This window comes from Oncorhynchus kisutch, linkage group LG10 (genome assembly GCF_002021735.2).
Source record: "Oncorhynchus kisutch isolate 150728-3 linkage group LG10, Okis_V2, whole genome shotgun sequence".
NCBI classification, from domain to species: Eukaryota; Metazoa; Chordata; class Actinopteri; order Salmoniformes; family Salmonidae; genus Oncorhynchus; species Oncorhynchus kisutch.
This window is the reverse complement of record NC_034183.2, coordinates 54,128,579-54,154,139: the sequence shown is the minus strand read 5'-3', so window position 1 is coordinate 54,154,139 and position 25,561 is coordinate 54,128,579. Positions and strand designations below refer to the sequence as shown.

Here is a 25,561-nt window from a genome sequence, read left to right as displayed (position 1 = left end):
CCCCCACCACAGAGCTGTGACTGTGCACATATTTGTACCTAATTGATTAATATCACCTCTTGAGCAGGTAAGCCTCTATATCTTACTGTAACTGGATCAGTGGATGTGAAGAGATTTGAGAATCGGAGCCAGTTCAATTACAACAGCTGTAAAATCACATTTTGACCCAGGAGAAATCTCTTGTAACCATACTAGAAAAAGAACATTCCGAAGGAGATTAATTGTGGTCAGCTAAAGAACACTATATTTTAATTAGGTAAAGGAGAAAAATAAACTCATTCTTACTTTCTGCTTTGAAACATGACCAACGGGGGGCGGGGGGACGGGAGGGGGGGGCGGGTAATGTAAACACAGTGGGGATTCTAGGCCTCTTTCACAAGCCAACTCTTACTGCTGCTTATCCATGCCGGGCAATAAAAGTTGTAAAATAAAATAAAAAGTATGATAAATAAACAACTATTATTACTTTGTGCCGTTATGGCAGATGGTTGAGGGCCCTAGAAAAAAAATATTGTCTGGAGAAGAACACAGTGTTCCCTCTTTCTCCCAATGTCTGAGGACTACTGTTTAACAGGGCACTTTATAATAACACATGGATCAGAACCACACTAGCCCTCAGGGCTACACCATGTAGACAGAGACCCCATAGACATCAATTGAGGAGCCCCTCGACATGCCTTCCCTTGTGTTATCATTCCTCGAGATAAACCAGGTCAGGTTTAATTATGGGATGCGGGGGAGCCTTCTATTTTCAAGCTGTCTTCCACCGGATAAGAGGGTCAATGTGACTCTGAGCTAGCTGTGCAGCAGGAGAAATATCTAGTGTGCACTTAAGATGTTCGGAGTAATAATATCATAACACAGTCCCCTGCCATAAAGTCTTAATCAGGTCAATCCATTATGCAATGAAAAGTGGTTTTACTATAAGAAAGACCCATAATGTGAGAGCGGATGAGTGTACCTTGATGTGCTACAGTAAGTGCTCAGCCGTTTCTGAACTCATTTCATTCTTGTTAGCACGGAGCTTTAAGATATCCCATTCCAGCCACAAAGTACATGTAGAGCAGGTCATTCAAATAATTGATGTGTCACGGAGACATTTTAGCTGATGTTACTAAGACCTTTTTACACATATCGGATTCTGGTAGGACAGCCAAGGAAAATGTTTCTTACGGAGCAAATAAAGTTTATTTCCTAGTTCTGAAGAACAGAGCACTGTCTACTGAATAACATTTACCTTACTAGAATGATTCAAGTGAATAAGCGTTTGCAGTGAGAATGGGTTTGGCTGATTGACCAGTGATAACTCCAATCCAATAGCTCCCTCATGGGGACTGCTGAGAAACTACAGATACTGAAAAACCATACCTGCACTACACTCAGGAACCACCAGAAAGTGCCCTCGGCTTGTGTCATCCCTGTATTCATATAGCCAAAGTTACAGTTTTAGCACAGGCGTAGACCTTGATGTTTGTGAATGGAGTATGAAAGCATGCCACCAGCGTTTGCCATAATACCCCTCCCCCCAAAAAGTGTGTTGCCAGCATTCAATGAACTATTATCCACTTAATGGCATCTTACCACCTTAAGTAAATGTGTTGGGTTGAGTGTTTTAACTGCTCACATGCAACATGACCCTCCACCAATCCCAGGCAGAAGAATTACAATAAGCTGTTTGTTTAACCAGCTCTTTCACGTTTATTGACAAACACAGACAGATTCTCAATGCTACTACCGTCCTATACAGATTTAGTTGGCGTCTCATATTTATGACAATACACTGATCTCATTTACATATTCCTGTTGTGTGGTCTGTCCTTCCCTCTCCCCTTACACAGACCTACAGTCACAGTGTGAATAATTAATTCAACAGGTGTGGAACAAAAACAAAATCAAACACACAATGACCAATAATCTCATAGGTCACAGATTATCACAGAAAAACCCAGCTACTTTCTACACTTCTGAAATACTCCACATTAATATGACAGGTTACCCATAGTTCACTGCACATCACAGATATGTAGTCCAAAACAGTGCCGTCAGTATAGAACACATCAGGTCAAAAACAGCAGAAAATTACAGGACGCGTGTCAAGATCTACTTCTCATACATGAGATTCAATTCACTGCATCACATAGAGAAGAAACTACTATCATGAGTAGAATGGTAGTAGTAGTAGTAGTATGGTAGAATTCATTCCCTTTAGACTTTTTTTTACAGTAGAGGTCAGTCTGATTTTACCTGCTTCAGAGAATGTGTGGGTGAACATGTTTTCTATGTGTTTTGTGTATTAATATGAGCAGCAATGTGACAACTAACAAACACACTTAAAGACCTCCAGTAATCTCCTTTACTGGATCTGAGCCTGGTGCCATTCTCTCTCATTTTCAATGGACTTTATCAATGGATCAATGACAATCTGTAGATTAACTCAATTTAGACTACCGGAAAGCTAGTCCTCGTTTACAATGATCAGAAGTGCAATTCTCACAGTGAGGTTCAAACACATCATTGGACAGGTTTCACAACAAACAAAAAAAACACATTCAATAATTTAATCGAACAAACAAAACAATGACGGCACCAGGATGTGAAATACCGATGTCATTAACTTCAGATTTTCAGAAAGAGCTATTTTACCCAAGATCCTGACCAGTGAGCTCAGAGTTAATCACATGGGTTCCTATGGCAACACCCAGGGTGGGTGGAGTCTACCTTACACCAGCATCACATTGGCTGTCAAGAGGAACAGAGTGAGGTTATAGGAGCCAGTGGTCAGGACAGTGTTCAGTCCTCAAACCTTCCCTCCAGAATGCTTTCAAAGGTGAACGGGAGGAACTTGAAGCCCTGGCCTATGTAGAACTTATTCTGGAATTCCACCCTAGAGAGAACAAGGGAGGCAACAGTTAATGTAAGGCATATTTCAATAAGAATCAAACGCAAAAATCAATGCTACACAGACATAATTACAAAAATCATCTGAAAATAAGTCTGAGGAGTCCCTTTAAACTGGAGTGTCTTTGAGGTGCAATATAGGTAGCCCTTAATGATTGTATCACGCCAAAGCCAGAGAGAGATGATGGCAAGATGAGATGACCCTTGGTCTCCATTCCACAACCTCCCTGTGTAACCCACTTTCACACACCCACAGTAGGACCTAGGCCTGGGCATCAGAAGCGAAACACAACCCTCTTTCCATCTTCCCATTTATAAAACCTCCCTGCAAACTAACGGCTGGATAACCTTTCAATGGAGGAAGCAGACATGCTTGTCATTCCTCCCTACGTCTGGAGGTAGATGTTCATCTGGGTAGGCTGGGGCTCTAGAATATCTCACTAGAATACACTTACAAAGAAAAGGTCAAACCTAGTGGCATTATATTTGATGTGGTCAACTAGCACTGCTGTCCTTCAGAACATTTAAGGCAACAAAGGAAAAATGACAGGCTGTGTGTTTCTATGAATCGGAGATGATAATTACTCCCTCGGCTGAAAACTGATTTGGGAGTATTGGGATAGTGACAAATGTTTTGAGTCTTCAAATCCAAAATGCTGGTGTGCAATGATGCACACAAATGTCATACCCTCCACAAAATGCTAACCTCACCCTGTTATTGTAATGGTGAGAGGCTCGCATGTCTTGGGGGTATGATATTTGTGCATCTAACTTTCGCAATCATCATTATTCAGGATTATCTGTAATCATGGTAGCATCCACATTAATGGAGAAGTGTTTAGAAACGTATTCTGTTCTTACTTACAATAAAAGCGACTCCAAAATGACAAAACAATATTTACCATTCATTTCTATTGGGCACAAAATAATCTGAAACAACCAAAACAAACAGCAAATGCATCCAACAAGTTTGGAGAGTCACAAACTTGATGTAGTCATTGCGTACTAGGAATATCGGTCCAAATACCAAACTTTTGACTACTTTAATACGCAAGTGAATGTCCCATGTCCCCTAAAATGGGGGGGGGGGGGGGGGGGGGGGGGGGAGACTGTGTACAAAAATTACTGTAATTTCTAAAACATTTCACCTGATATGGATGAAAATACCCTCAAATTAAAGCTAACAGTTTGCACGTTAACTTCAGTCATTGTGTCCTTTCAAATCCAGAGGCAGTATTTGTTTGAAGTAAAAAATGTCAGAATCTAAAATAGACCAAGAAATGTTTAAGGGATGACTCCTCTCTCAGCTACTGGAGGAATCTCTCTGGCTGGATCAAATGACGGTTTTGGAATAGGAGCGAGTACGTATGCATGTTGGCCACAGCTAGATCAACATTTACTACTGCTATACATTTTACAGACACCTGACATTACTTTGGCAGTTCAAAAATCACATTTACAACTGTGTTAGATAGCAGCCACTAAGCAAAATAAAAATAATAAATGTTATTTAGAAGGCCTCATGTCCTAAGGGCCTTTCAGTGAGAGTGGAGCATTAGATTCCAATGTGCTGGGTAAATACAGTGATGAGGGTCTCTGTCAGTGCTGTGAGAGGGTGCCAGTGGATGATCACTTCCAGGTCAACAGGGCTGTTCTGAGACACCAGACGTTTCTCCATGATGGCCTGCATCTCACACACACAATCCTCCACTGCTTTATGGGATGCAGAGAGATTCCAGGTTCCTTGCCAGGAAAGAGCTGGAGGTGAGAGCTGGAAAACCACAGCTCCCAGTAGCACCGGTCTGCTTAATACCAGTGGGACGGAGAGACACGCCCTGTTTCCATTGAGACACACACACACACACACGGTTGAGTGCTCAGACGAGGCCCCGAGGAACTAGAGCTAAAACGTCCGTTACCATAGTTTCACCAGCAGGGAGAGCTACAGGGCTTTGCCACATCTTCATGCCCCCTGACAGAGGAAACTATTGAAGACATGCTCCTTCCTTTACAGGGTCTACAGACAATCGCGGATTACAAAAACAAAACCAGCCCCGTCGCGGGCGTCTTCTTAGTGCGCTTTGAGAGGACACAGGTGCCACCGACGTGGCCCGCTACCAAGGACCGTGGGCTCTCCTTCTCCGTGGCCAACGCAAAGCCCAGCCGGCATCCCTAGCAGTGTCCTCAGAGAATGCTAAATGACTATCGCCCCGTAGCAATTCACTTCTGTCATCATGAAGTACTTTGAGAGACTAGTCAAGGATCATATCACCTCCACCCTACCTGACACCCTAGACCCACTCCAATTTGCTTACCGACGCAATAGGTCCACAGATGATTGCAATCGCCATCACTCTGCACACTGTCCTAGCCTATCTGGACAAGAGGAATATTTATGTAAGAATGCTGTTCATGGACTACAGCTCAGCATTAAACACCATAGTACCCTCCAAACTCATCATTAAGCTCGAGTCCCTGGGTCTCGACCCCAACCCTGTGCAACGGGTTCCTGGACTTCCTGATAGGCAGCCCCCAGGTGGTGAAGGTAGGAAACATCTCCACTTCGCTGATCCTCAACACTGGGGCCCCACAAGAGTGCGTTCTCAACCCCATCATGTACTCCCTGTTCACCCATGATCATTTATCACTCCAGTGTTAATCTGCAAAATTGTAATTATTCACCTACCTCCTCATGCCTTTTGCACACAATGTATATAGACTTTTTCTACGGTGTTATTGACTTATTAATTGTTTACTCCATGTGTAACTCTGTTGTCTGTTCACACTGCTATGCTTTATCTTGGCCAGGTCACAGTTGCAAATGAGAACTTGTTCTCAACTAGCCTACCTGGTTAAATAAAGGTGAAATAAAAAAAATAATAAAATGACTGCGTGGCCATGCACGCCTCCAACGCAATCATCATGTTTGCAGACGACACTACAGTGGAAGGCTTGATTCCCAACAACGACGAGATGGCCTACAGGGAGGAGGTGAGGGCCCTCAGAGTGTTGTGTCAGGAAAATAACCTCTCAATGTCAGCAAAACAAGAGATGATCATGGACTTCAGGAAACAGCAGAGGGAGCACCCCCCCCTATCCTCATCGATGGGACAGCAGAGAAGGTGGAAAGTTATAAGTTCCTCGGTGGACTCATCACAGACAAACTGAAATGGTCCACTTACGCAGACAGCGTGGTGAAGAAGGTGCAACAGCGCCTCTTCAACCTCAGGAGGCTGGAGGGGGAAAAAAGTGGTTTGTCACCAAAATCCCTCACTAACTATTACAGATGCACAATCGAGAGCATCCTGTCGGGCTGTGTCACCCACCGCCCACATCCACAGAACTCCCCAGAGGATAATGATGTTTGCACAACGCATCACCGGTGGGCAAACTACCTGCCCACCCGATGTCACAGGAAGGCCAAAAAGATCTTCAAGGACAACAACCAACCGAGCCACTGCATGTTCACCCCGCTATCATCCAGAAGGCGAGGTCAGTACAGGTGCATCAAAGCTGGGACCGAGAGACTGAAAAACAGCTTCTATCTCAAGGCCATCAGATTGTTAAACAGCCATCATCACTAACACAGAGAGGCTGCTGCCTACCTAGAGACTTGAAATCATTGGCCACTTTAATAACTGGAGCACTAGTCACTTTAATAATGCCACTAAGAATGTTTACATATCTCGCATTACATTATATATATATATATATATACACACACATACACAGTATACTACACTATTCTATCTACTGCATCTTAGCCGCTCTGTCACTGATCATCCATATATTTATATATTCTTATCCCCCATTTCTAGATTGTGTGTATTAGGTTGTTTTGTGTAATTGTTAGATATTACCCGTTAGATTCTGCTGCACTGTCAGATCTAGAAGCATAAGCATTTCGCTACACTCACAATAACATCTGCTAACCATGTGTATGTGACCAATAAAACGGGATTTGACCCAAGTCAATGAAGAATCCAGACTAGCAGAAGATGGAGCCCTAACAGCCCAACAGCTGTTAAGTGCAGGGAAGGTTCTAGAGACCTTAGTTCGAGAATCCACAGACTGAACAAACATGTTGTCTATGTGCAAGAGAGCAGTGTCTCTCACCAGTGCAGGCGGAGTGCGTGCAGGAAGGCAGACAGGCCCTCCATGATGAGCAGGATGCAGACAGTGAGCACGGCGAAGGCCCCGAAGATGATGGACAAGGCGACGAAACCCCCAAAGCTCCTGGAGGACAGGCCAAGGTGCATCACCATGGTCCACAGAACCTCTGACAGCTCTGTCGGATCACAGAGGAAGAGAAGGAAATCAACTGTTTTACTGTACCCTTTCAAAGAGAAAAAAAAAAAAAAAAAAAAGGTTAGAGAGGCAGCGAGAGGGGAGAACATGAGGTTTATGTACTCACGTGCGTGGGCCAGGCTGAGGGCCCATAGGCGTAGGTAGGAAGCTGTGTTGGAGATGCAGCCCAGACAGTATTCTATGGTGTGGATGGCCTGGTGCACAGCCACATCCCCAAAGTTAAACTGGAGGAGGGGGAGAGAGCACACACATCCAGTATAAACCCCTCAGTGACAAGGACACAATAGTACAGGGACCGGGAGACCGGTCCAAATGAGGTCCGGGGCAATCTCTAACGACAGTGAAGTTCATGGCTAAACGGTACCACATTGAGGAAGACATTCACCAGATTAAAACAGCTCCAGAAACAGCAGCCTGACCCACTAGTCAGACCTCTGTAGCAGAGGTCTCCCAAGAAGCTCCTTCCTTACAACCCATGAAACAGACAAATGAGGAGCTGCGCAGGATATGCCATGCTGGTAATGGTAGTACCACCTCATGATCGTGGCAGACAGGAAGTACTACTAGTCTCAGTGTGCGGCTGCGCGTTAGAAGAATCCCTTGAACACCCAGAGACAGCAAAAACTCAGACCACACAGCCTCAGGGGACAGAACACACATGCAGGACAGAGATACACACTATCACACACACAAGCGGAGGCTCAGAGACAGACTAGCAAGACATGCGCTTTGGGTAAGGGGATGGGGTGGGGGCATGAGTGCCTGGCTTACCACTTCCTCCTCGGGGGCCTTGAAAGCAATTGACAAGTTAGGTTTGTTAGTGACAGGACAACAGAACACAGTGATGAGAGAAACAGGAGAAAACAATGACAGTAAAACATGGGAAATGGAGATGTATAATATACAGAAGGTAATTAGGTGTTGCAGTCGTCACAGGCACTGGATCAAAACTACTGACAACGTTTCTTAAGGGGCTGCATAAAAACATTACGGCACTGGTATGTAGGGGAAGCATCACCATCCCTCCAAAAGCATGCATTTGTGCATGCCTAGTACTGTGACAACATTCTACTGTGACATTTACAGATATATCTTTGGCATATCGTTGTTGTGTTTGTGTCTGTGGTTGCTAAGGGAGACAGTGATGGAGAATGTAGTGACCAATGGGGTTGGTGACCCACTTCTGACAGTGGCAGCAGGTGGGACTGGGCTGTTTGGGTTACACCCTGCTCAGCCATTCAGAGAGGCTGGTTAGGAGAAAGCTAACTAAAGCTTTAGCCTAGTTAACGGTAGTATAGCCATTTACCATAACCAAGACCAAAGACGGTACTTCCCAATTGAACACAAATTACTTAAGTTCTGTCGCTGAGGATTAACACAGCCTAATTTGGATACTTGACCAGATGACCCGAGTAGTTTATAGGCAATAATTCTGTAAAGGTGGCCTGTTAAAATGAGTTCCTCCATGTTAAAACAGAAATGCTATATTTACTGTTAGTTCCTTAGCACCCTGCCTGCCTGAACACCTGCAGGCCAGAGGGAGGAGCTGCACAACTCTAAAACACACACTATGCCATTAATAAATGGCTCGAAGCGGATTGCATGGTGATACATGAGCCAGAGCTCACATTATCAACATGCGATGTGACACGGCTCTAAAAACGTCTTGGAAATTAATACAACATACTAGAATTAAAAGATTTGTTCCAGCACAGCCCCGTCCACTGAATCACGTAGAGCTCTCTTCTCGTCCAAGGCCAAAGAGTTTATAGTGGCACGGACTGTAGAGACTAACATTGCTACATAAAGTAACCTCCGATCAAATCAAATTCCTCTCCACTTCAAAAGGTCAACAATGAGAGAGGGTAGGAATCTGTGTGAGGCGCTTTGAAAGCTGCTCTATAAAGCCTGGGTCCTGGAACCATAAAAGAGCAAACTGTCTGTAAACAGCCATAACCGATTCCTGAGAGCTACAGAAACAAACTGACAGCTTGTCTGGTTAGAGGTTCACAGGAGCCTGTTGTATCATTTCATATGTTAATCAGACTCTCCTGAAAAGGCGAGGGAGTCCCACTGAATCAACTCTAAAAATGTAAAAATGACATTTTTGTAGGTATTACAATAAAGCACATGTTGCATAATAAGAGCTGCTGGATTAGCTTTGTGGTCTGTTACATTTGCTCCTACCAGATCCCACTTCTATAATGAATACATATTCTATGCTGCTGTTAGTGAAGCAGGGAATATGAGAGCTCTGGTAATGTAAAGTAAATGGGTTGGGTTTCCATGTGTGGCTGATGGCTTCATTATTCAAGGTTATTCCATCTGGACTAGGTCTGGATCATATGGCCGACAGCAGTGTCCAATGGGATCCTCTATTAAGTCTTGGGCCAACATCGTATATGCTAGGCTAACAGAGTGGAGGCATCCTGGTCTCACCTCATGCTCGTCGTTCTCCGAGTGCTGGGAGAGCTGGTCATGCTGAATGATCTCAGCCTGGTCCTCCGTGGGGCCGTTTCCCACCCGGATCCCCCCAAAGTTCTGGGTGCCCTGGAGGAACAGACAAAGAGGACGACAGGGGTTATTGCTGGGGTGACAAACTACACTCCAGATCCCAATGGAACAAATGTATGTGTGTGTGTAGATGTTATTACAGTACCAAGTTCTTCTTCCAGAGGTACTGTCGCCGCAGAACCAGGGTTTTCACTATCAACATACAGGGAACACACGCCAGGGCTATCAACACCAGCAGCGTCTGAATAACCATCTGTGGAGGGGAAGGACGAGAGAACGAAGGATGTTAGATGCGTATGGGGCGTCACATTATCCCACCATAAAATGGCTCGCACAAAATAATATTTAAAAAAGGACAGATTGACAGATGAAAGGATGGATGGAATGATCACCTGTCCTCTGTAGAGGGGTTGGTTGGTGGGGTCGTTATAGTTGAACAGGAACATGTTGATGAAGGCGATGAGAAGACTGGGAGCATTTCTGGAGGTGTGAGCGTCGTAGGCCAACCACTTATAGAAGACCAGGATGACCAGGTAGCCAAACAGACTGGCCATGAACACAATCTCTGGGATGAAGCCCAGGTAGATGTTCAGGGGTTTCTTGAAATACCTTCAGAAAACAAGACATGTTTACCATCGGATAAACCAGTCCTGTACAGACAGGAAACAAACTTTCATGGTTGCTAATTAAAGTTAGTCTGGGATAAAAAAATGTTAAAAAATTAAATCACCCCACCACTTGTTTTGGTAGACAGCAGAGGGATAAGGATGGGGAAATATAAACCCTTTCAAATTCATAGACAGTGCTCTATATACAAGGACTGTAGCTTAAGCGTGACTCACAGGTGGTTGAAGAGACTGAGAGACACTCCAAACAGCATGTGAATGACCCCCAGGATCACTGACATCTTCATCTTGAAGGAGTTGAGGAAGGTCAGCTTGTTGGTGGCGATGTTCCAGATCTGAAGAACACCATCAAACAGTTATAAGACAATGAAATCAGGATGATAGAAATCAAAATAACACTTAATTTTTCCATCCATCTTTATTGTAAGGGGACTTTAGCTTGTTGTCACAGAGATGGAGTACTCACTGGGTCAATGCCAATGGGGTACGGTCCATTAAAGACTCCTCTTACTGCAGGGTCCAACTGTAAAACCTTGTTTTCATCAAGTGTCTGAAACCTGAGAACATCAAACATGGCATGAATCATCCCTTCAGAGGGGACTGCCAACAAGGTAGAGGAGGTAAACTAATCCAATCCACAGACGGTATGAGACAGACAGGGGGGGGGATACTTACGACCAGGTGAGGTTGTTAGCGCGGGGGTCGAACATGGGCCTGACGCTCCAGCCAGAGCCAAACAGGTTGAGGGACTTGGAGAAGCAGTCGTTGTAGATGATGCCGGTGTAGATCGAGAAGACGCCCATCAGTAGGATGATGTAGCGCCCAGCAAACACCATGCTGAACATCTACACACAGACAGGAAGTGACACTTTCAAACTATGGCCACGTTCCGTTGCCAAACACCGTAGAACGTTGCAGACAGAAGAAACACGAACACGAATAGAGCCGAAGTGATTCCTTATTCTACATGTCAGAGGCATGTCTGTTCTACATAGAATAATTTTTATCTGAACGTTCCAAAATATTGCGTCCTGCTGAACGCGCACCACGTCAAACAGCCACACAGACCAGAAGTGACACTTTACACTGTTAGAATCTGGTCTCAGTTACATTTTGTTTTAGCCAGAGGATTTGGTTATTTATTCACACTCAAAAAGCACCAACTTGAAAGTTAAACTGGCCATCATGATGCCACTACAGTGTTAGGGCCACCATAGATTTTGTCTAAAGCAGAGAGGTAACCAAGCCCTGTTTAGTTCCCAGTAATGGAGCTAGAGGCTGTGAGGGATGGAGCTGATGGGCTGATGGCAGGGGTAGTGATCTCCCTACCTCGTTGTCGTTCTTCTGGGCGACCAGGCGGCTCTCTCTCAGGACCAGGTAGAGGGCAGCGCAGGTCATGAGCACCCCGTGGCCCAGGTCCCCAAACATGACAGCGAATAGGAAGGGGAAGGTGATGATGGTGTATGGGGCTGGGGACAGTGAGGACTCATGAGCGTACACATCGAGGAATGGGAGAGTGAGCCAACCCAAGCTCACACCGACACACGTACCAGTGATACACAACACAGCATGATCGACAGTGATACACAACACAGCATGATCGACAGTGATGGGGTGATAATGGGGGAAATAGACTTGGCACCGGGGGTGAACATTTATCACCTGCTTTGGCTCAGTGATCTAGCCAGCTGGATACATAGACATTATGTGAGTTATGAGATCCCTACAAAATAAAAGTCTGCTGCCTAGTGAGGTACATGAAACAATGCCTATCATTTGAACAATAGGTAGTTGAATGATGGAGAGAGCGACAGACACAGAGAGACGAGGTTGGTGGTGTCAGATGTGGTTACCTGGGTTCATCTCGCGGTAGTTGCCGATACCGTAGGCGTCTACGATGTTCTGGAAGCCCGAGGTGAACTTGTTGGTCTTGTTGAAGGTGGGCGGGGTCTGCTTGGTCTGCATCCTGTTGAGGATGGAGGGGACGGTGGAACCACTCTTCTCCTGGAGACCAAGACAGAAAGACGGCTAGAGAAACACACTCAGAGGATGGTCAGGAGGACACAACAATACCACTCAGTTAACCTCTACAGGGAGTTGAGGTATTCAGCCCTACAAGGCATTGAGAACAGCAGGAGTTGCCCTGCAAGCTCAATCTCCCATGAATGTGTCTAACAAAGGGATGTTGTGTTGTTCCAGCCAGAGTCTGACTGTCAGCTGGCCTGGGATCTCCTCAGCACTCAGGAATGAGAGGAATCCTCCTGCTTTCCCCATTAGTCTGTAGACTGGGCACTGGGACCTTCCATACCTCCATCACTCACAAAGATCTACAACAACGTCTTCAATAAATCAGATTAATATGACATTCATTTGCACAGCTGGTTTGGAGAGGAATCCATCATACACCATGCACCATCTGATCTCCCATGCCTGCTGTGTGTGAAAGACAACAGCTTGTCCAAGGGATGGTTCGATGGCTGAGATAGAAGCAGAATCGTTGTGGGTATTGAGGGCAGTATGTCCCTGTGTTTCTCAACGAGACATGTGGGGTAAAAATAGCCTGGTGGGATAACTGAAGCATGGAGACTGAAAGCTGTGCGTGACAGGGTTAAGCCCTTACTGGCATGAACAGGACTACAGAACAGGACTACAGAACAGAATGACGTCCTGATACCGCTGGAATCTAGCCCCATGATATGCGTAAAATCCTCACATACCCAGCACTCACGCAGTGCCTCTCCACACCCTGTTAGCACCGTCTCTCAGTTTGGATCTGTTATGACTTAACGGACTAGCAGAGTCCAGGCATAATGGCCTCAAAGCTGGGTTAACTGGTGCCTTTGAAGCTCACTGGTTCTTAATGCTACGGTGTCTTCCGTCAATGAACCTGACCTAAACAGTATGATAGAAATGTCCCATTAAATAGATATGGAATGAATCTATTCCCACTATTTTTTACCAGAGCCCTATGGACACTAAAAAGGTAATAGGGTGCTATTTGGGACGCAACTTAAAACTTCCTGTACCTCCCCAATGCCTCTAGTCGAGACGGGCGTCCTCTCGACTCACCGTGCCTCTCCGCAGGGCGAACTGGATTGAGTCCATGTCTGACACGGGGCACCACACCTCGGCGATCAGACACTTCTGGGTGACATCGATGTTGCACAGGTTCAGGGTGTGGTAGACGGCCTTCATCTTCCTCACCTTGATGAACCACACCCTGACGGTCTTGGCTGCAGCCTGCAGGACCCGCTGTCTGTGGTCCTCCGTCTGGTTCAGCACCTGCAGCGGGGAGGGAGATCAGGGTTTGAGATATGAAGACAAGACGCGACTGTAGTTGAAACCTTGCGTGGCTGGGTACAGAACATATCAAGCTGTGTATAACTAGCTCAGGTGCTCCGTCCTAGACAGTCTACAGTCTGTCAGAAACATGAACAAAGTTTGCAGGCAGTTCTCAATTAACACCCTCGCACTCCGCATTTATAAAAAAAAGAAAAGGTATATGCCTAACTAAACCGACCTCAAATGGAAAACTAACAGATGCAGGCCACGGCCGGAGACTGTGGCATCAGGACAATCCTCTAGTAGTTTCCACTCAACGCTAGAATAGTGTGGGGAGTGGCATTGAACTGTCTGCATAGTGTGCCTTCCCTACATGTCCAGAACAGCATGTGCTGTTACAATGAATCAGGTTCCCCTTCTTATTTGTGGAGGTGGTTCACATTAATAGAAGGCTTTGCTGGACAGTGTGCACTGTGATCAAGTTTGATAAGGGGTTATATCAGACCCAGCGTAGCAGGGTTTCCCGTAAGGCGGAGGCGTTCTCAGGTATACAGCACTGACTCATATCAAGTTAATGTCTTATGATCAGCGGATTGCTAACATGCCGCTACCCTACACCCACTCTTGCCCACGTTGTCGAGACCTTCTCACGCCCACACACACACACTGTTCACTCCCAAACTAGCGGGCCGGGCATTTCCCCTCCACCCTCCTCTCCTGACGACGACTATCCCGCCCCCGTAGCGACGGGCAAAACAGTGGCCCCTCAAACAGCGAGGCAAGCATTCCCAGGCACTTACTGGCAATGAGAGGATGTTAACATTTCTGGCAGACAGGCGGCCTGACAAACGTAATTCATAGTCTCTTGCGCTCTCCGTCCACACTGGGGGCTGAACTGATCCTGAACCACAGAGACTCAACACACACCACTGAAACACACACACACACCACTGGGCGTCTATCTATCAGAGAGAAGTGGTATGTGAGTGACTATTTTTTTAAACTTCAAGCTAAGCCCATTCCTGCGAATGTGAGTAGTAAATGTGGTCACTATGGGAGTGTGGGTGGCTAATTGGCTGAACTCAGTGTAAGCCACCCTGATGATCAGCTGGTTTCCTATATGCGAGGCGAGCGAGGGTTCCTCCTAGCCAAACAAGGAAAGGATGCCTCCTGTCCATCCAAGTGCAAACCATCTGCGCCACCAGACTACGTAGGGCTTTGGAGCAGAACAACAACAACAGAAGTGTGTATTCCCAGAGGGAGTATTGAGTTTCTCTTAGTATAGGGAAGGTGTTGCACCATACACTGCTGCTGTTCCACGGAAGGCTAAACTAAAGTACTGTCTGTGTGGCCTGGACTTCTAAAGACCACAGCTCACATGTTGCTCAACAGCTACAAAAACCAGAAAACACTGAGACAGGCATTGTTCCTGGGTCACCAGACACAGTTGGCACAAGGAGACAGGGTGTTAGACACTGGATTATAATACCAAAGAGGTGGTGTGTGTGTGTTGGCCTTTACTCCCTGTCCCGTGCCTGTTTTTGCCCCGTTTTAGAGCGGTGAGTCACTGTGCCAGGTTTAGAGGTCCTCTCCCAAAGCCAGGCCAGTGTGTGTGTGTGTGTAGGCAGGAGAGTATATCCACTGGCAGAGGCAGATCCAGTTCAGCCACCTCATGTGACAACCGTTTGTGACCTCTCCCTGTAACTTTTTCACACCCAGCCCATTGATGCTGATGCCCACTACCGCCGAAGAGGTTGAGTGAGTCAGAAACTGAAGCCAGCACGTTTGAGATATGAACACTGCAAACAGACAGAAGTTAACTCAATTTGAAGGCCTCCCTAATGTGATCAACAAACATCTCCTCTGTGGTCTCGTGTGATAGATATTTTCTCTATTACGGCAACACTACTGGGGGAACTAATCTGGTATCAGTCTTTCCCTCCACTTCATCATAATTTGGTTGAGGGCTTTGACGGCTCAGTACAAAGGAAATGGCAGAAAGAGGAACTGCAACTTCCGCGGACATTGCGTTAGCAAAAAGTCTAACGTTAGTTAAGTGAAGGTCCATCCAAAAAGCACATCAAAAGATGACTAATGTCATGTTGAACAATAGAAAGAAGGTTTCATTCCTCAAACGAATGACTAAAAGCACCTTTGAGCTAGCCACATACCTCATGTGGTTACCTACCACTCCTGTCCACCACAGCCTCTGGCAGCTGAGTATACAGTTGCAGGGAAAACAGAACGTTGATCAGAAGCCATGATAGAGCCCAGATCAAGTTCACAATGAAAAAAAAATGAAATATTGAAAGGCTAATTCACTTGAAAAATGTAAGGATCTGTCAAATTTAATTTATGTAACAAAACATGATCTGTTAGTTTTGGCTGTCTGTGTTACAATAGGCCAGGCAGGTCGTACCATCTGCAGGTCATCGATACGGGTGGCCACCCCTGCAGCCATCTCCTTCCTCTCCTGGGGGGTCTCTGGACAGGGGTACAGTGACGCTCGGAACCTGAGAGGTGAAGGAGAGAGGGGTTGGTCAAACCAGAGTGCCTGGAGCGGAACAGAAAACCAATTACAACATTCCTCTGTCTAGATTAGTTAGTGTTTTCTTGAATTTCTCAACCAATCATAGCCCCTTACCCTTCACATATCTTCTTAACCCGAGTCTTCAGCTGATCTCCTTGGAAGAATATGATGAAGACAGACTTATAGACCTGGTCACCCTGTAGGGGAAACATATCAACATGAGTTAAGTGAAGAGGAGACAAAACCTTGCCTGATAGTGATACTAAAGTGTATGGATGAGGTAGCATGAATAAGGACATCAATGCCACTCATATGACAATCACACAATGCCACCACGCGGTCATGGTACAACAGTACCCCACTGAATAGGTCACACAAACTCCTGCACAGTTTTTGTTCCCCTAAGTCCTCCAGATGATTATACTAGTATCAGTGAATAGTTACTGACCGTGGCAGGGTCCTCCAGTGAGTCTTCAATGTCTGCCTGCCTCAGGAACACGTTGCCACGGCAAACCCTCCACAGCATCCTCTCAAACGTAGGAATGCGCTCCCTGCTGATCACCCCGGCAACAAACCTACAGGAAGACGATAAGGCATGGATCAGCACTTACAGCAGAATAGCTACCAAACGTATATCCCTCACCTCAAAATAAGGTGTTTGATATTTGCAATAAGTTAGTTCCCTAAATGGCAGCTCAAGTTGGAGCTGGTCCAAGATCAGTCCGTAATGTAATGGCATTACAGAATGAAACCCGGGCACATAAGGACAGACGTCATTGATTTTGTTTGTCCACACTGGTGATGGGAGCACTGCTGATGAAAGCATCCTCTCTGGATAAGGGTGGACATAGGAATGGGAGCTGATGAGGGCATGGATCACAGCTCACATGTTGCTCAACCGCTGCAAAAGCCACGGAGGAGCATCAAACCGACATCAGATGGGAAGCCCTAGGGCCTTGGGGCACTACATCCGTACAAAGCAATCCATTACCAAATGAGCACTAAGCTTTGCCACATCCACAGTATTGAGCTATTTTAGTTACGGTTTTCTGACTGATTTTTTCACCCCATTTTCTGTTGAAATAGTCCCCGATTTGCTAACTCATTATGACATTTAATCAAATCTCTTTTCTTTGTCTCTGTCTGCAAATAGATTACAACCTGCATGCTCTGTGAACTGCTTATCATCAGTCTGTGATTTGCCTATCTGCTCACTCTCTCCACTACTGAAGACAGAACCCTGATAAACAGAGCTACATCTTACTGCCAGGCAACAGGTGAGAGTGGTAGCACCTGTAGTAGTAGCAGTACTGGCCTCTTACCAACCATTAAAAGTAATTAGGAAACAATTGTCCACCGATACTGACAGAGCATGTGGGCTGTCAGCTTAGGGACAATACGCAGAGTGACACAGAGCACCGCCACACACACTCCGTCAAGTGACCTCAGTGGCCCGACTAATCTGACAGCCTGAGCTAGTGTGAGCCAAGCCAGTTAGGTGTTACACTGACCCGACTCCACCTCCAGGAAGAACCGATGGTTTAACGTAATGACAGTCTTTTCATTGACCTTTAAGTCTTGAGGAGATGGCTAACCCATCCTTAATAGAGTGGACCAAGGACTCAGACTCACCCCAGTCTGAGAGGAGCGCGGGTCCCTGCTTCAGAGGGATCCATCAGGGTAGACGACTCCTCCAGCAGGTTGGGGTCCTCCATCTGCAGCGGGGTGAAGAGAACGACAACCATTACATGTAGACCAAGAGATTTTCAGCCAATTAGACATATGATAGCACATTCAGAAATGCATCCCTGTTTTCAGGAACTGGCTTGCTTTGTTGGGGGAACTATTTACACCCTGGGAAGGTGTGAGATCAGTGGCTTGAGTTCTGGGCAGGAGCATGATATTGAACACAGGCCAGGCTCTTCATAAAACATAGTAAACAGCAAGCTGGGGTTTATATGAACAGTAAATGATTGGCAAAAAAGGCTACACATTCAGCTGAATGATTTACCCCCATGCAACCTCATAAGCGCTTGTAAAATAGGCGATAACATTCTAAGTTCAAGTAGCTTTGCTTACAAACTCAGTGGAGTGGATTTGATGCAGGTCAAAGGTACAGACAGCAGGTAGTCTCGTCTCCGTCATATGCGAATGACTATCTGTGTATGGCGTATCACTCTGCTATGTAACCTAGTTGCATCATTAAACTTGAATAACTGGTCTGGGGTTGTAATTACCTAGCCGTTATAAATACACAAGCCTTATGCTACCATATACTGTACACAGGATGCAGACATCTGACCCATACTAAGTTAACATAATCCTATGATCCATTATGAAGTCCTCACGGGGCCTAGTCAATAAGGCAGGCACAGAAACGCTGTGAATATATAGTGAATTGGTTTGTGTACAGTGGAGTTGACCTCGTCGAAGAATTGCTGGGTGCGGCGCAGGATGTGCTTGAGCTCCGTCAACTCTAGGAAGTTCTTCTTCAGGGCCTCCTGGTTGGTGTTGATCTCCTTCAGCTCATTCTCCAGCTTCTCAAAAGTGGCCTATAGAGACACAGGGTGATGGGGGAGTTAGTGAGCTGGGGACATGGTGAGTTGAGCACTTTGTAACCAGAGTGGATTCTTAGTGAGAACGGAGTGAAGCTACCTCCAGGTCAATCATGTCCCTAGGGAGGGGGACCTCTGGGTTCTCTCCCGTGTCCACCATTGGAATGTTGGCTTTCTTGATCTCCTTCTCCACAAACCCTGTGAGAGAGCGAGGTGACTGGGTCTGAGTAGGGATAACTAATAGCAGTGATACTGTTGTAAATATGGGGGAGTATAATGAGTGAAGCAATGGGTTAAATGCTTGAGCTCACTCACGAAGCTTGCGGTCCATCTCCTCGCATCGACGCACTTCGTTGACAAACTTGCGCTGAAACACGTTCACGTCTGGGTTCAACTGAAATGCAAACATGCAAACTATTCAAAACCTTTGCCATCGCAGGGATAAAAATGCCTTCAATCCATTTGCCATTATCTGTCATATACAATTAGAGACAAACATGGTCTTGTAACACTAAGATGCATTCAAAGAAATTGTAGCTTAGGCTACTTCTATAAAAATGCAATAACTTATCCAGAAAGCTCAGAGCGTAAACAGCACTACTAATATCTTCTGAAAACAGTGCGGACACCAGTTAGCTATCATTTGGTCTTGTGAATGATGAGAGGCAATACAACCAAATAAAGGGTATAATAACATCATACTGGGTACAACAGCTAGTCCCTTTCAGTGTTTCCCCTGGGATCTTTTTCAGAACGTGTGGCAAAGTTGGTGTGGGGGATGGGGAGAATGTCCTTATGCTGGGGCAGTCTGGGGGGAATGCACACCAGTGAGTTTCAGGGAGAACGACTGAGAAATTCACTTCTGGTGACTTTAAAAAATAAAACATTCTACGGCAAAATGCATTAAAGTTAAATTATGTTAACACGATCTGAAATATAAGTTTCCCTTTAAAAGCAATATAGCCTAACTGACACAGCATAGCAGCTTCAAATACATTGGCTGAAACATGGCATTGCCCATCTGTATTTACCTAATTGAAAAACACCAAAGACTCAATGAGTCAAATATACACTGAGTGTACAAAACATTAGGATCACCTGCTCTTTCCATCACAGAAAGCTATGATCCCTTATTGATGCCACCTGTTAAATCCACTTCAATCAGTGTAGAGATTAAGTGGAAGAGACAGGCTAAAGTAGGGACAATTGACTATGGACTGTGTATGTGCGCAATTCAGAGGTTGAATTGGCAAGACAAAAGATTGAAGTGCCTTTGAACGGGGTATGGTAGTAAGCGCCGTGTATGGTCCACCACCCAAAGGACATCCAGCCAAATTCACACAACTGTGGGACGCATTGGATTCAACATCGCCCAGCATCCCTGTGGAACACTTAACACCTTGTAGAGTCCATGCCCCCAACGAATTGAGGCTGTTCAGAGGGTAAAATGGGGCGCAACTCAATATTAGGAAGGTGTTCCTAATGTTTTGTACACTCGGTGTACATTGTAACTTCAGGGTTTTTTCTGGAACAAAATGGGGCTTAGGTGGCGAGTGTGGACGTGGTCAATAGCGCGATCTCCAACGGAACATTTGAGGCCCTCTTGGCAAAAATTTTTTTCCTGCAATTCTACACATTTTGCAGTGTTCTTATGCTATCTGAGTGATTCAAAAACTAAATCAATTTGTTCTCTTCTTCTTGGAAATTCTACAACTGTCATTTTTATTTTGGTGATTGTTAGTTCTCAAAGATGATCTTATAAAAATAAATGTTTAGGTCCATTGTATTTCCTACATACTTCTTCAAGGTTTCAGTCATTCATATTCAAAATGAAAACATTATGAAATCCCAAAAATGTATAATAATAAAATGGAGAGGCAACAATTTAGCAGCGCCGGCACACAGCTACTAAACGAATACGGGAAACACTGCCTTAGTTTTCCCTCACGCCATATGATCCCTGGAGGGATGGCACGTGTGAGCTTTCCCATGCGCAGCCTAAAGGGTCAGCTATGTGCACATAATGAAAATGTTGCAGACGCCAAGGTATGTTCTTTCACAACCTTCTGACTGATTCAATGTTACTACAACAGACTACCATATTCATCTACCTCCTTCCTGAGTGTGTCCTTTGTTAAGAGCCATACATTACACTGCTCTAGACCTACATAGCCTGAAGATGGATTGACAGACAGAATAGCACTCAAAATAGGAAAGGAGAGACAATAAGCACAGGGTCTAGCTCTAGAGAGAGCATCACGAGGAATGGAAGAAGAGAAGCCGCGACGACTCACATCACGGAATTGCACCATTCCGATCTCTCCCAATTCGCTGACGCAGCAGTAGGCAGACTCTGATTGGAGGTAGAGCTGGGCCAGGGTCATCTCCTCACTTCTGAAGAGTTCCCCCATGATGGCGTAGTGTGGTGCACCTGCTCAGCACAGCGATCAATGGGATCCTCCTGGATATCTAGCTAGGGACAAAATGATTGAACACGTCACCTGCACAGTAAACAGGAGAAGCTGAGTTCCACCAGAAGGGATGAGCCTCCAATGTTGTCAAAAAGACAGCCAACTGAGAATACATGGGCCTACATTGCCTACACTGAGTTCCCTTTTGTTGTTTCCTTTCACACTATAATAGCCTTACCTTCTTTATTTGAAGTGTCATTTCAGAGAAAAAGATATTGGCATAGGCCTGCACCCTCTTCTAATGTGTGTGTTGTAAGGATGACCCTAATTGTACAGCAGTAATGAACATTCTGTATTAGTGATGTGATAGTTTATACTTGAGCCAGAAGCAGGCATGAGACTGAAAGAATCTGACATCTAGCCCCAATAATCGTTGAAGGAATTCAGTTTGGCTCATTAGTCATTATTTTGTCATGAAACTGGGGAGACACTCTTCAAGAACCATAATACATGTCAAAGTATCATCACATGTGCCAGTACAATCCTCATTTAGTTTCATCTCATAATAGGCTCATCTTGTACAATCAATTACAGCATTTCTAGCCAAGCCTTTGAGTTTCTCAGTCTAGGGTGCAAACTGACCAAACTGACTCAGGACAGACAACAGGTTCACACTATATTCATTAGAAGTAAGTTCAACACACATATTCATATGTTCTTGAAGTGCAAATGCCTCGAGTGCCATAACAGGTTTAGCTAGCTATGGATTAAGCCGCATCATGTGATCTGATTTAACAGTCAAGCAGGATTAAATCGTCAATATTAACGCCAACTACAACGGTCGAACAAGTGGGATACATTTAGCAAAATATATCGTTAAAGTCCATGCAAGAGGATCTCTTTAGTAGGGTCACTGCTTGTTCAGCATATCTGCGTGACCATTTTTTTTGTCCGCATCCTCGACACCTCGAGTTAGGCAGTGAGTCTGATCAGCTGTCAAAACACACAAACACTAACGTTAGTTACTCGTTAACGTTACATAAGAACAAAGCAGTTCGTTCAAAATTTAATTTCGGAAGCCAGCGGTACAATTAATTGTCCGCGTATATCGATGCAAAGCCGATATGAACTGACAATTAATTCCACCACTGGCTAATTTAGCTAACTAGCTAACAAACCTTACTAGCAAGCTAGCTAGTTAGCCAGGGCGCAGGAGAAGCACTTGTTGGACCTCAAACGTTCTGGTAATGTACGCTGGCTAACATTGTTCAGCAAAAAAAGCTACGTTATATTACAGTACAAAATGACTAGCTAACGTTTTTCCTCAACTGACACTCAGGTTATTTGACAGAAATCTAGCTCATCTTAAATCGTAGCAAATTAAAACCTAGCTACGGTAACCGGATAACTTTAGCGAGCTACACAGTGAGGTGGATGTTACCGAATCATCCGTAACGTTTGATTTACTAGCTACAGGGGGTGGGGAAAAACATATTTTGGAAACAATGCTGGTATTGAACAGCGAATACTGTCACCAAACCATCAATTTCTTACTATTGTTGTAGCTAGCAACGAGTCTTCCGCTCCCGGCTCCCAGTTTCCAACGCTGTTCCACACACAGCCCTCAACGAAATATCAGCTGATCAGAGGCTTGGCTAATGCGCGTCGCGTCACCTTTGCATAATATTGATGATCATGATGATGCACCCCTCAACTCATATGAAGATAATATCTAGTTGTTGGCATTCACATAATCTTTTTTAGCAGACGCTCTTATCCAGTGCGACTTACAGGAGCAATTCGAGTTAAGTGCCCTGATCAAGGGCGCAATGACAGATTTTTCACTTAGTTGGCTCGAGGATTCAAACTACCGACCCTCAGTTACTGACCCAACTCTGTTAAAACCGCTATGCTACCTGACAATTAAAATTGCCCAAGCCACAGATCTGGGTGCAGACGCGTCAACTCCAAATTGGAAGGATAAAACATAACACTGACTTCAGAAAGTATCCCCCCCCCGACTTATTTTCTCACATATTTTCTCCTCCATCTACACACACAACATATAATGACAAATGTTTTTAGATATTTTTGCTAATTTCTTGAAAATGGAATACAGAAATATCTCATTTACATAAGTATGAACACCCCTGAGTCAATGCACCTTTGGCAGCAATTAAAAAATGCAGTCAAGCTCTGTCAAATTGGTTGTTGATCATTGCTTGACAACCATTTTCAGGTCTTGCCATAGATTTTCAAGTAGATTTAAGTCAAAATTGTAACTCAACCACTAAAATTCACTGACTCTTGGTAAGCAACTCCTGTGTAGATTTGTGTTTTAGCTTATTGTCCTGCTGAAAGGTGAATTCATCTCCCAGTGTCTGGTGGAAAGCAGACTGAAACAGGTTTTCCTCTAGGATTTTGCCTGTGCTTAATTCCATTCCATTTCTTTTTCATCCTGAAAAACTCCCCAGTCCTTAACGATTGCAAGCATACACATAACATGATGCAGCCACCACTATGCTTGAAAATTTGTAGAATGGTACTCAGTAAGGTGTTGTATTGGATTTGCCCCAAACATAACACTTTGTATTCAGGACAAAACGTGTATTGTTTTAGAAATGTGTTTTCCAATTTTACTTCAGTGCCTTATTGCAAACAGGATGCGTGTTTTGGAATATTAGGTTAGTATTGTGGAGTAACTACAATGTTGTTGATCCATCCTCAGTTTCCTCCCATCACAGCCATTCAACTCTGTAACTGTTTGAAAGTCACCATCGGTCTCATGGTGAAATCCCTGAGTTAGGAGAGATGCCTGTATTTGTGTAGTGACTGGGTGTATTGATACACCATCCAAAGTGTAATTAATAACTTCACCATGCTCAAAGGGATAGTCAATTACTTTCTTCTTTGTTTTACCCATCTACCAATAGGTTCCCTTCTTTGCAAAGCATTGGAAAAGTTCCCTGGTCCTTTGTGGTTGAATCTACGTTTGAAATTCACTGCTTGGCTGAGGGACCTTACAGATAATTGTACGTGTGGGGTTCAGAGATGATGAGGTAGTCCTTCAGAAATCGTGTAAACCCTATTATTGCACACAGAGTGAGTCCATGCAACTTATTATGTCACTTGTTAAGCCCATTTTTACTTATTTAGGCATGCCATAACAAAGGGGTTGAATACTTATTGACTCAAGACATTTCAGCTTTTAATTTTTCATTCATTTGTAGACATTTCTAAAAACATCATCCTACATTATGCGGTATCGTGTGTAGGCCAGTGACCAAACAATTATTATGAAGGCATTGTGTCTGACCATGAAGCAGAGGTTTGGGGCAAACAGAGCTATGTATTTATTCTAAATATATAGCTCTGGGGGGCAACTATACCAACACCTAGTAGTGTCTGTGATTGTGATGTGGCCCTCAATTGAATAAGTGCACTTATTATACTGGCATATTTCCTTTTCTCTTTCAACAGCTTGTTGCTAGTGTGTGTAGATGGGCCTGTCCTGTGTGAGTAAGTTGGTCTCCGGTGTGCCCGTACATGTGAGATTACTGGCCTGCCTAAGTGTGACTGGTCAAAAAAATGTACTACGGACCCTGTAATGAAGAAAATGTATATTTGGAAACAGGAATGGCCATGAATGTAGAGTTGAGTGACTGACTAGTATTCACCTGGCAAGAATGTGTTAGCTTACTGTCATTGGAATTGATTGCTGAAAAATGACATTGTACAAATACACAATGTGGAGGGCCCATGAAGACAATATGCCCTCTGCTGGCGATAAAAAAAAAAAAGCATAAATCACCATACATCTTCCTCTTTATGCAAGACATGTAGCATCCCAAAAAAGAGAGTCCACATTGCTTTACAAGTAGATTTCTATAAGGATACGATATTCAAGTGAGGTCTGTTTGATGTGTCTACCACCGCCTACAGCAGAAACATAAATAACACTTGGACAAATATAGCAGATAAAATCGAATCAAATCAAATTGTTTTAGTCACATGCGCCGAATACAACAGGTGTAGACCTTACAGTGAAATGCTTACATACAAGCCCCTAACCAACAATGCAGTTTTAAAAATGAATAAATTGGCAAAATGTATTTATATTGACAATTCTGTGAACTGTCTTGTGCAAGTTTTAAATTGACACAATACCTGTTAGCAAAGAGGTCTGCTAGAGATGACGTGCAGGAGCTTGCAGGGATTTGTAGTCTTGCATGATGTCCACTTTGATACTAATTACCATTTTCAAATCTGAGAGTAAATAGAATATATTGATACATTCACCTTGTCCGAGAGATTTATATGGCTATCAAAACGTCACGCCAGGGTACGCCTACACAAAACACAGCCCGCTAGGTTTTATGGGTATTATGACACCTCCACTGTCGGGCTCTATTCCCAGTTATAGAACATGTCTAGCCA

General features: G+C 44.5%; 1 protein-coding gene across 7 annotated transcripts; it reads right to left on the bottom strand.

The window, feature by feature from the left end:
* Nucleotides 1-1,674: 1,674 nt before the first annotated feature.
* On the bottom strand, nucleotides 1,675-22,991 carry LOC109898427 (V-type proton ATPase 116 kDa subunit a). 7 transcript variants are annotated; one of them, XM_020493386.2, is made up of 22 exons: nucleotides 22,679-22,845; nucleotides 21,008-21,186; nucleotides 19,029-19,107; nucleotides 18,814-18,911; nucleotides 18,570-18,710; nucleotides 17,791-17,873; nucleotides 16,607-16,733; nucleotides 16,273-16,355; nucleotides 16,048-16,141; nucleotides 13,416-13,628; nucleotides 12,200-12,350; nucleotides 11,676-11,815; nucleotides 11,022-11,191; nucleotides 10,813-10,903; nucleotides 10,563-10,681; nucleotides 10,113-10,329; nucleotides 9,866-9,973; nucleotides 9,646-9,756; nucleotides 7,978-7,995; nucleotides 7,313-7,430; nucleotides 7,015-7,186; nucleotides 1,675-2,884 (listed from the first exon to the last, which is right to left on the bottom strand). In XM_020493386.2, the coding sequence occupies exons 2-22, from the start codon at nucleotides 21,122-21,124 to the stop codon at nucleotides 2,791-2,793; spliced, it is 2,544 nt and encodes an 847-aa protein (XP_020348975.2). In that variant the 5' UTR covers nucleotides 21,125-21,186; nucleotides 22,679-22,845; the 3' UTR covers nucleotides 1,675-2,790. The 7 variants fall into 7 exon arrangements, with proteins under 7 accessions (XP_020348975.2, XP_020348976.2, XP_020348977.2 ...); XM_020493387.2 differs by having other exon boundaries at nucleotides 21,008-21,182; XM_020493388.2 differs by having other exon boundaries at nucleotides 18,582-18,710; nucleotides 22,679-22,842.
* Nucleotides 22,992-25,561: the final 2,570 nt, after the last annotated feature.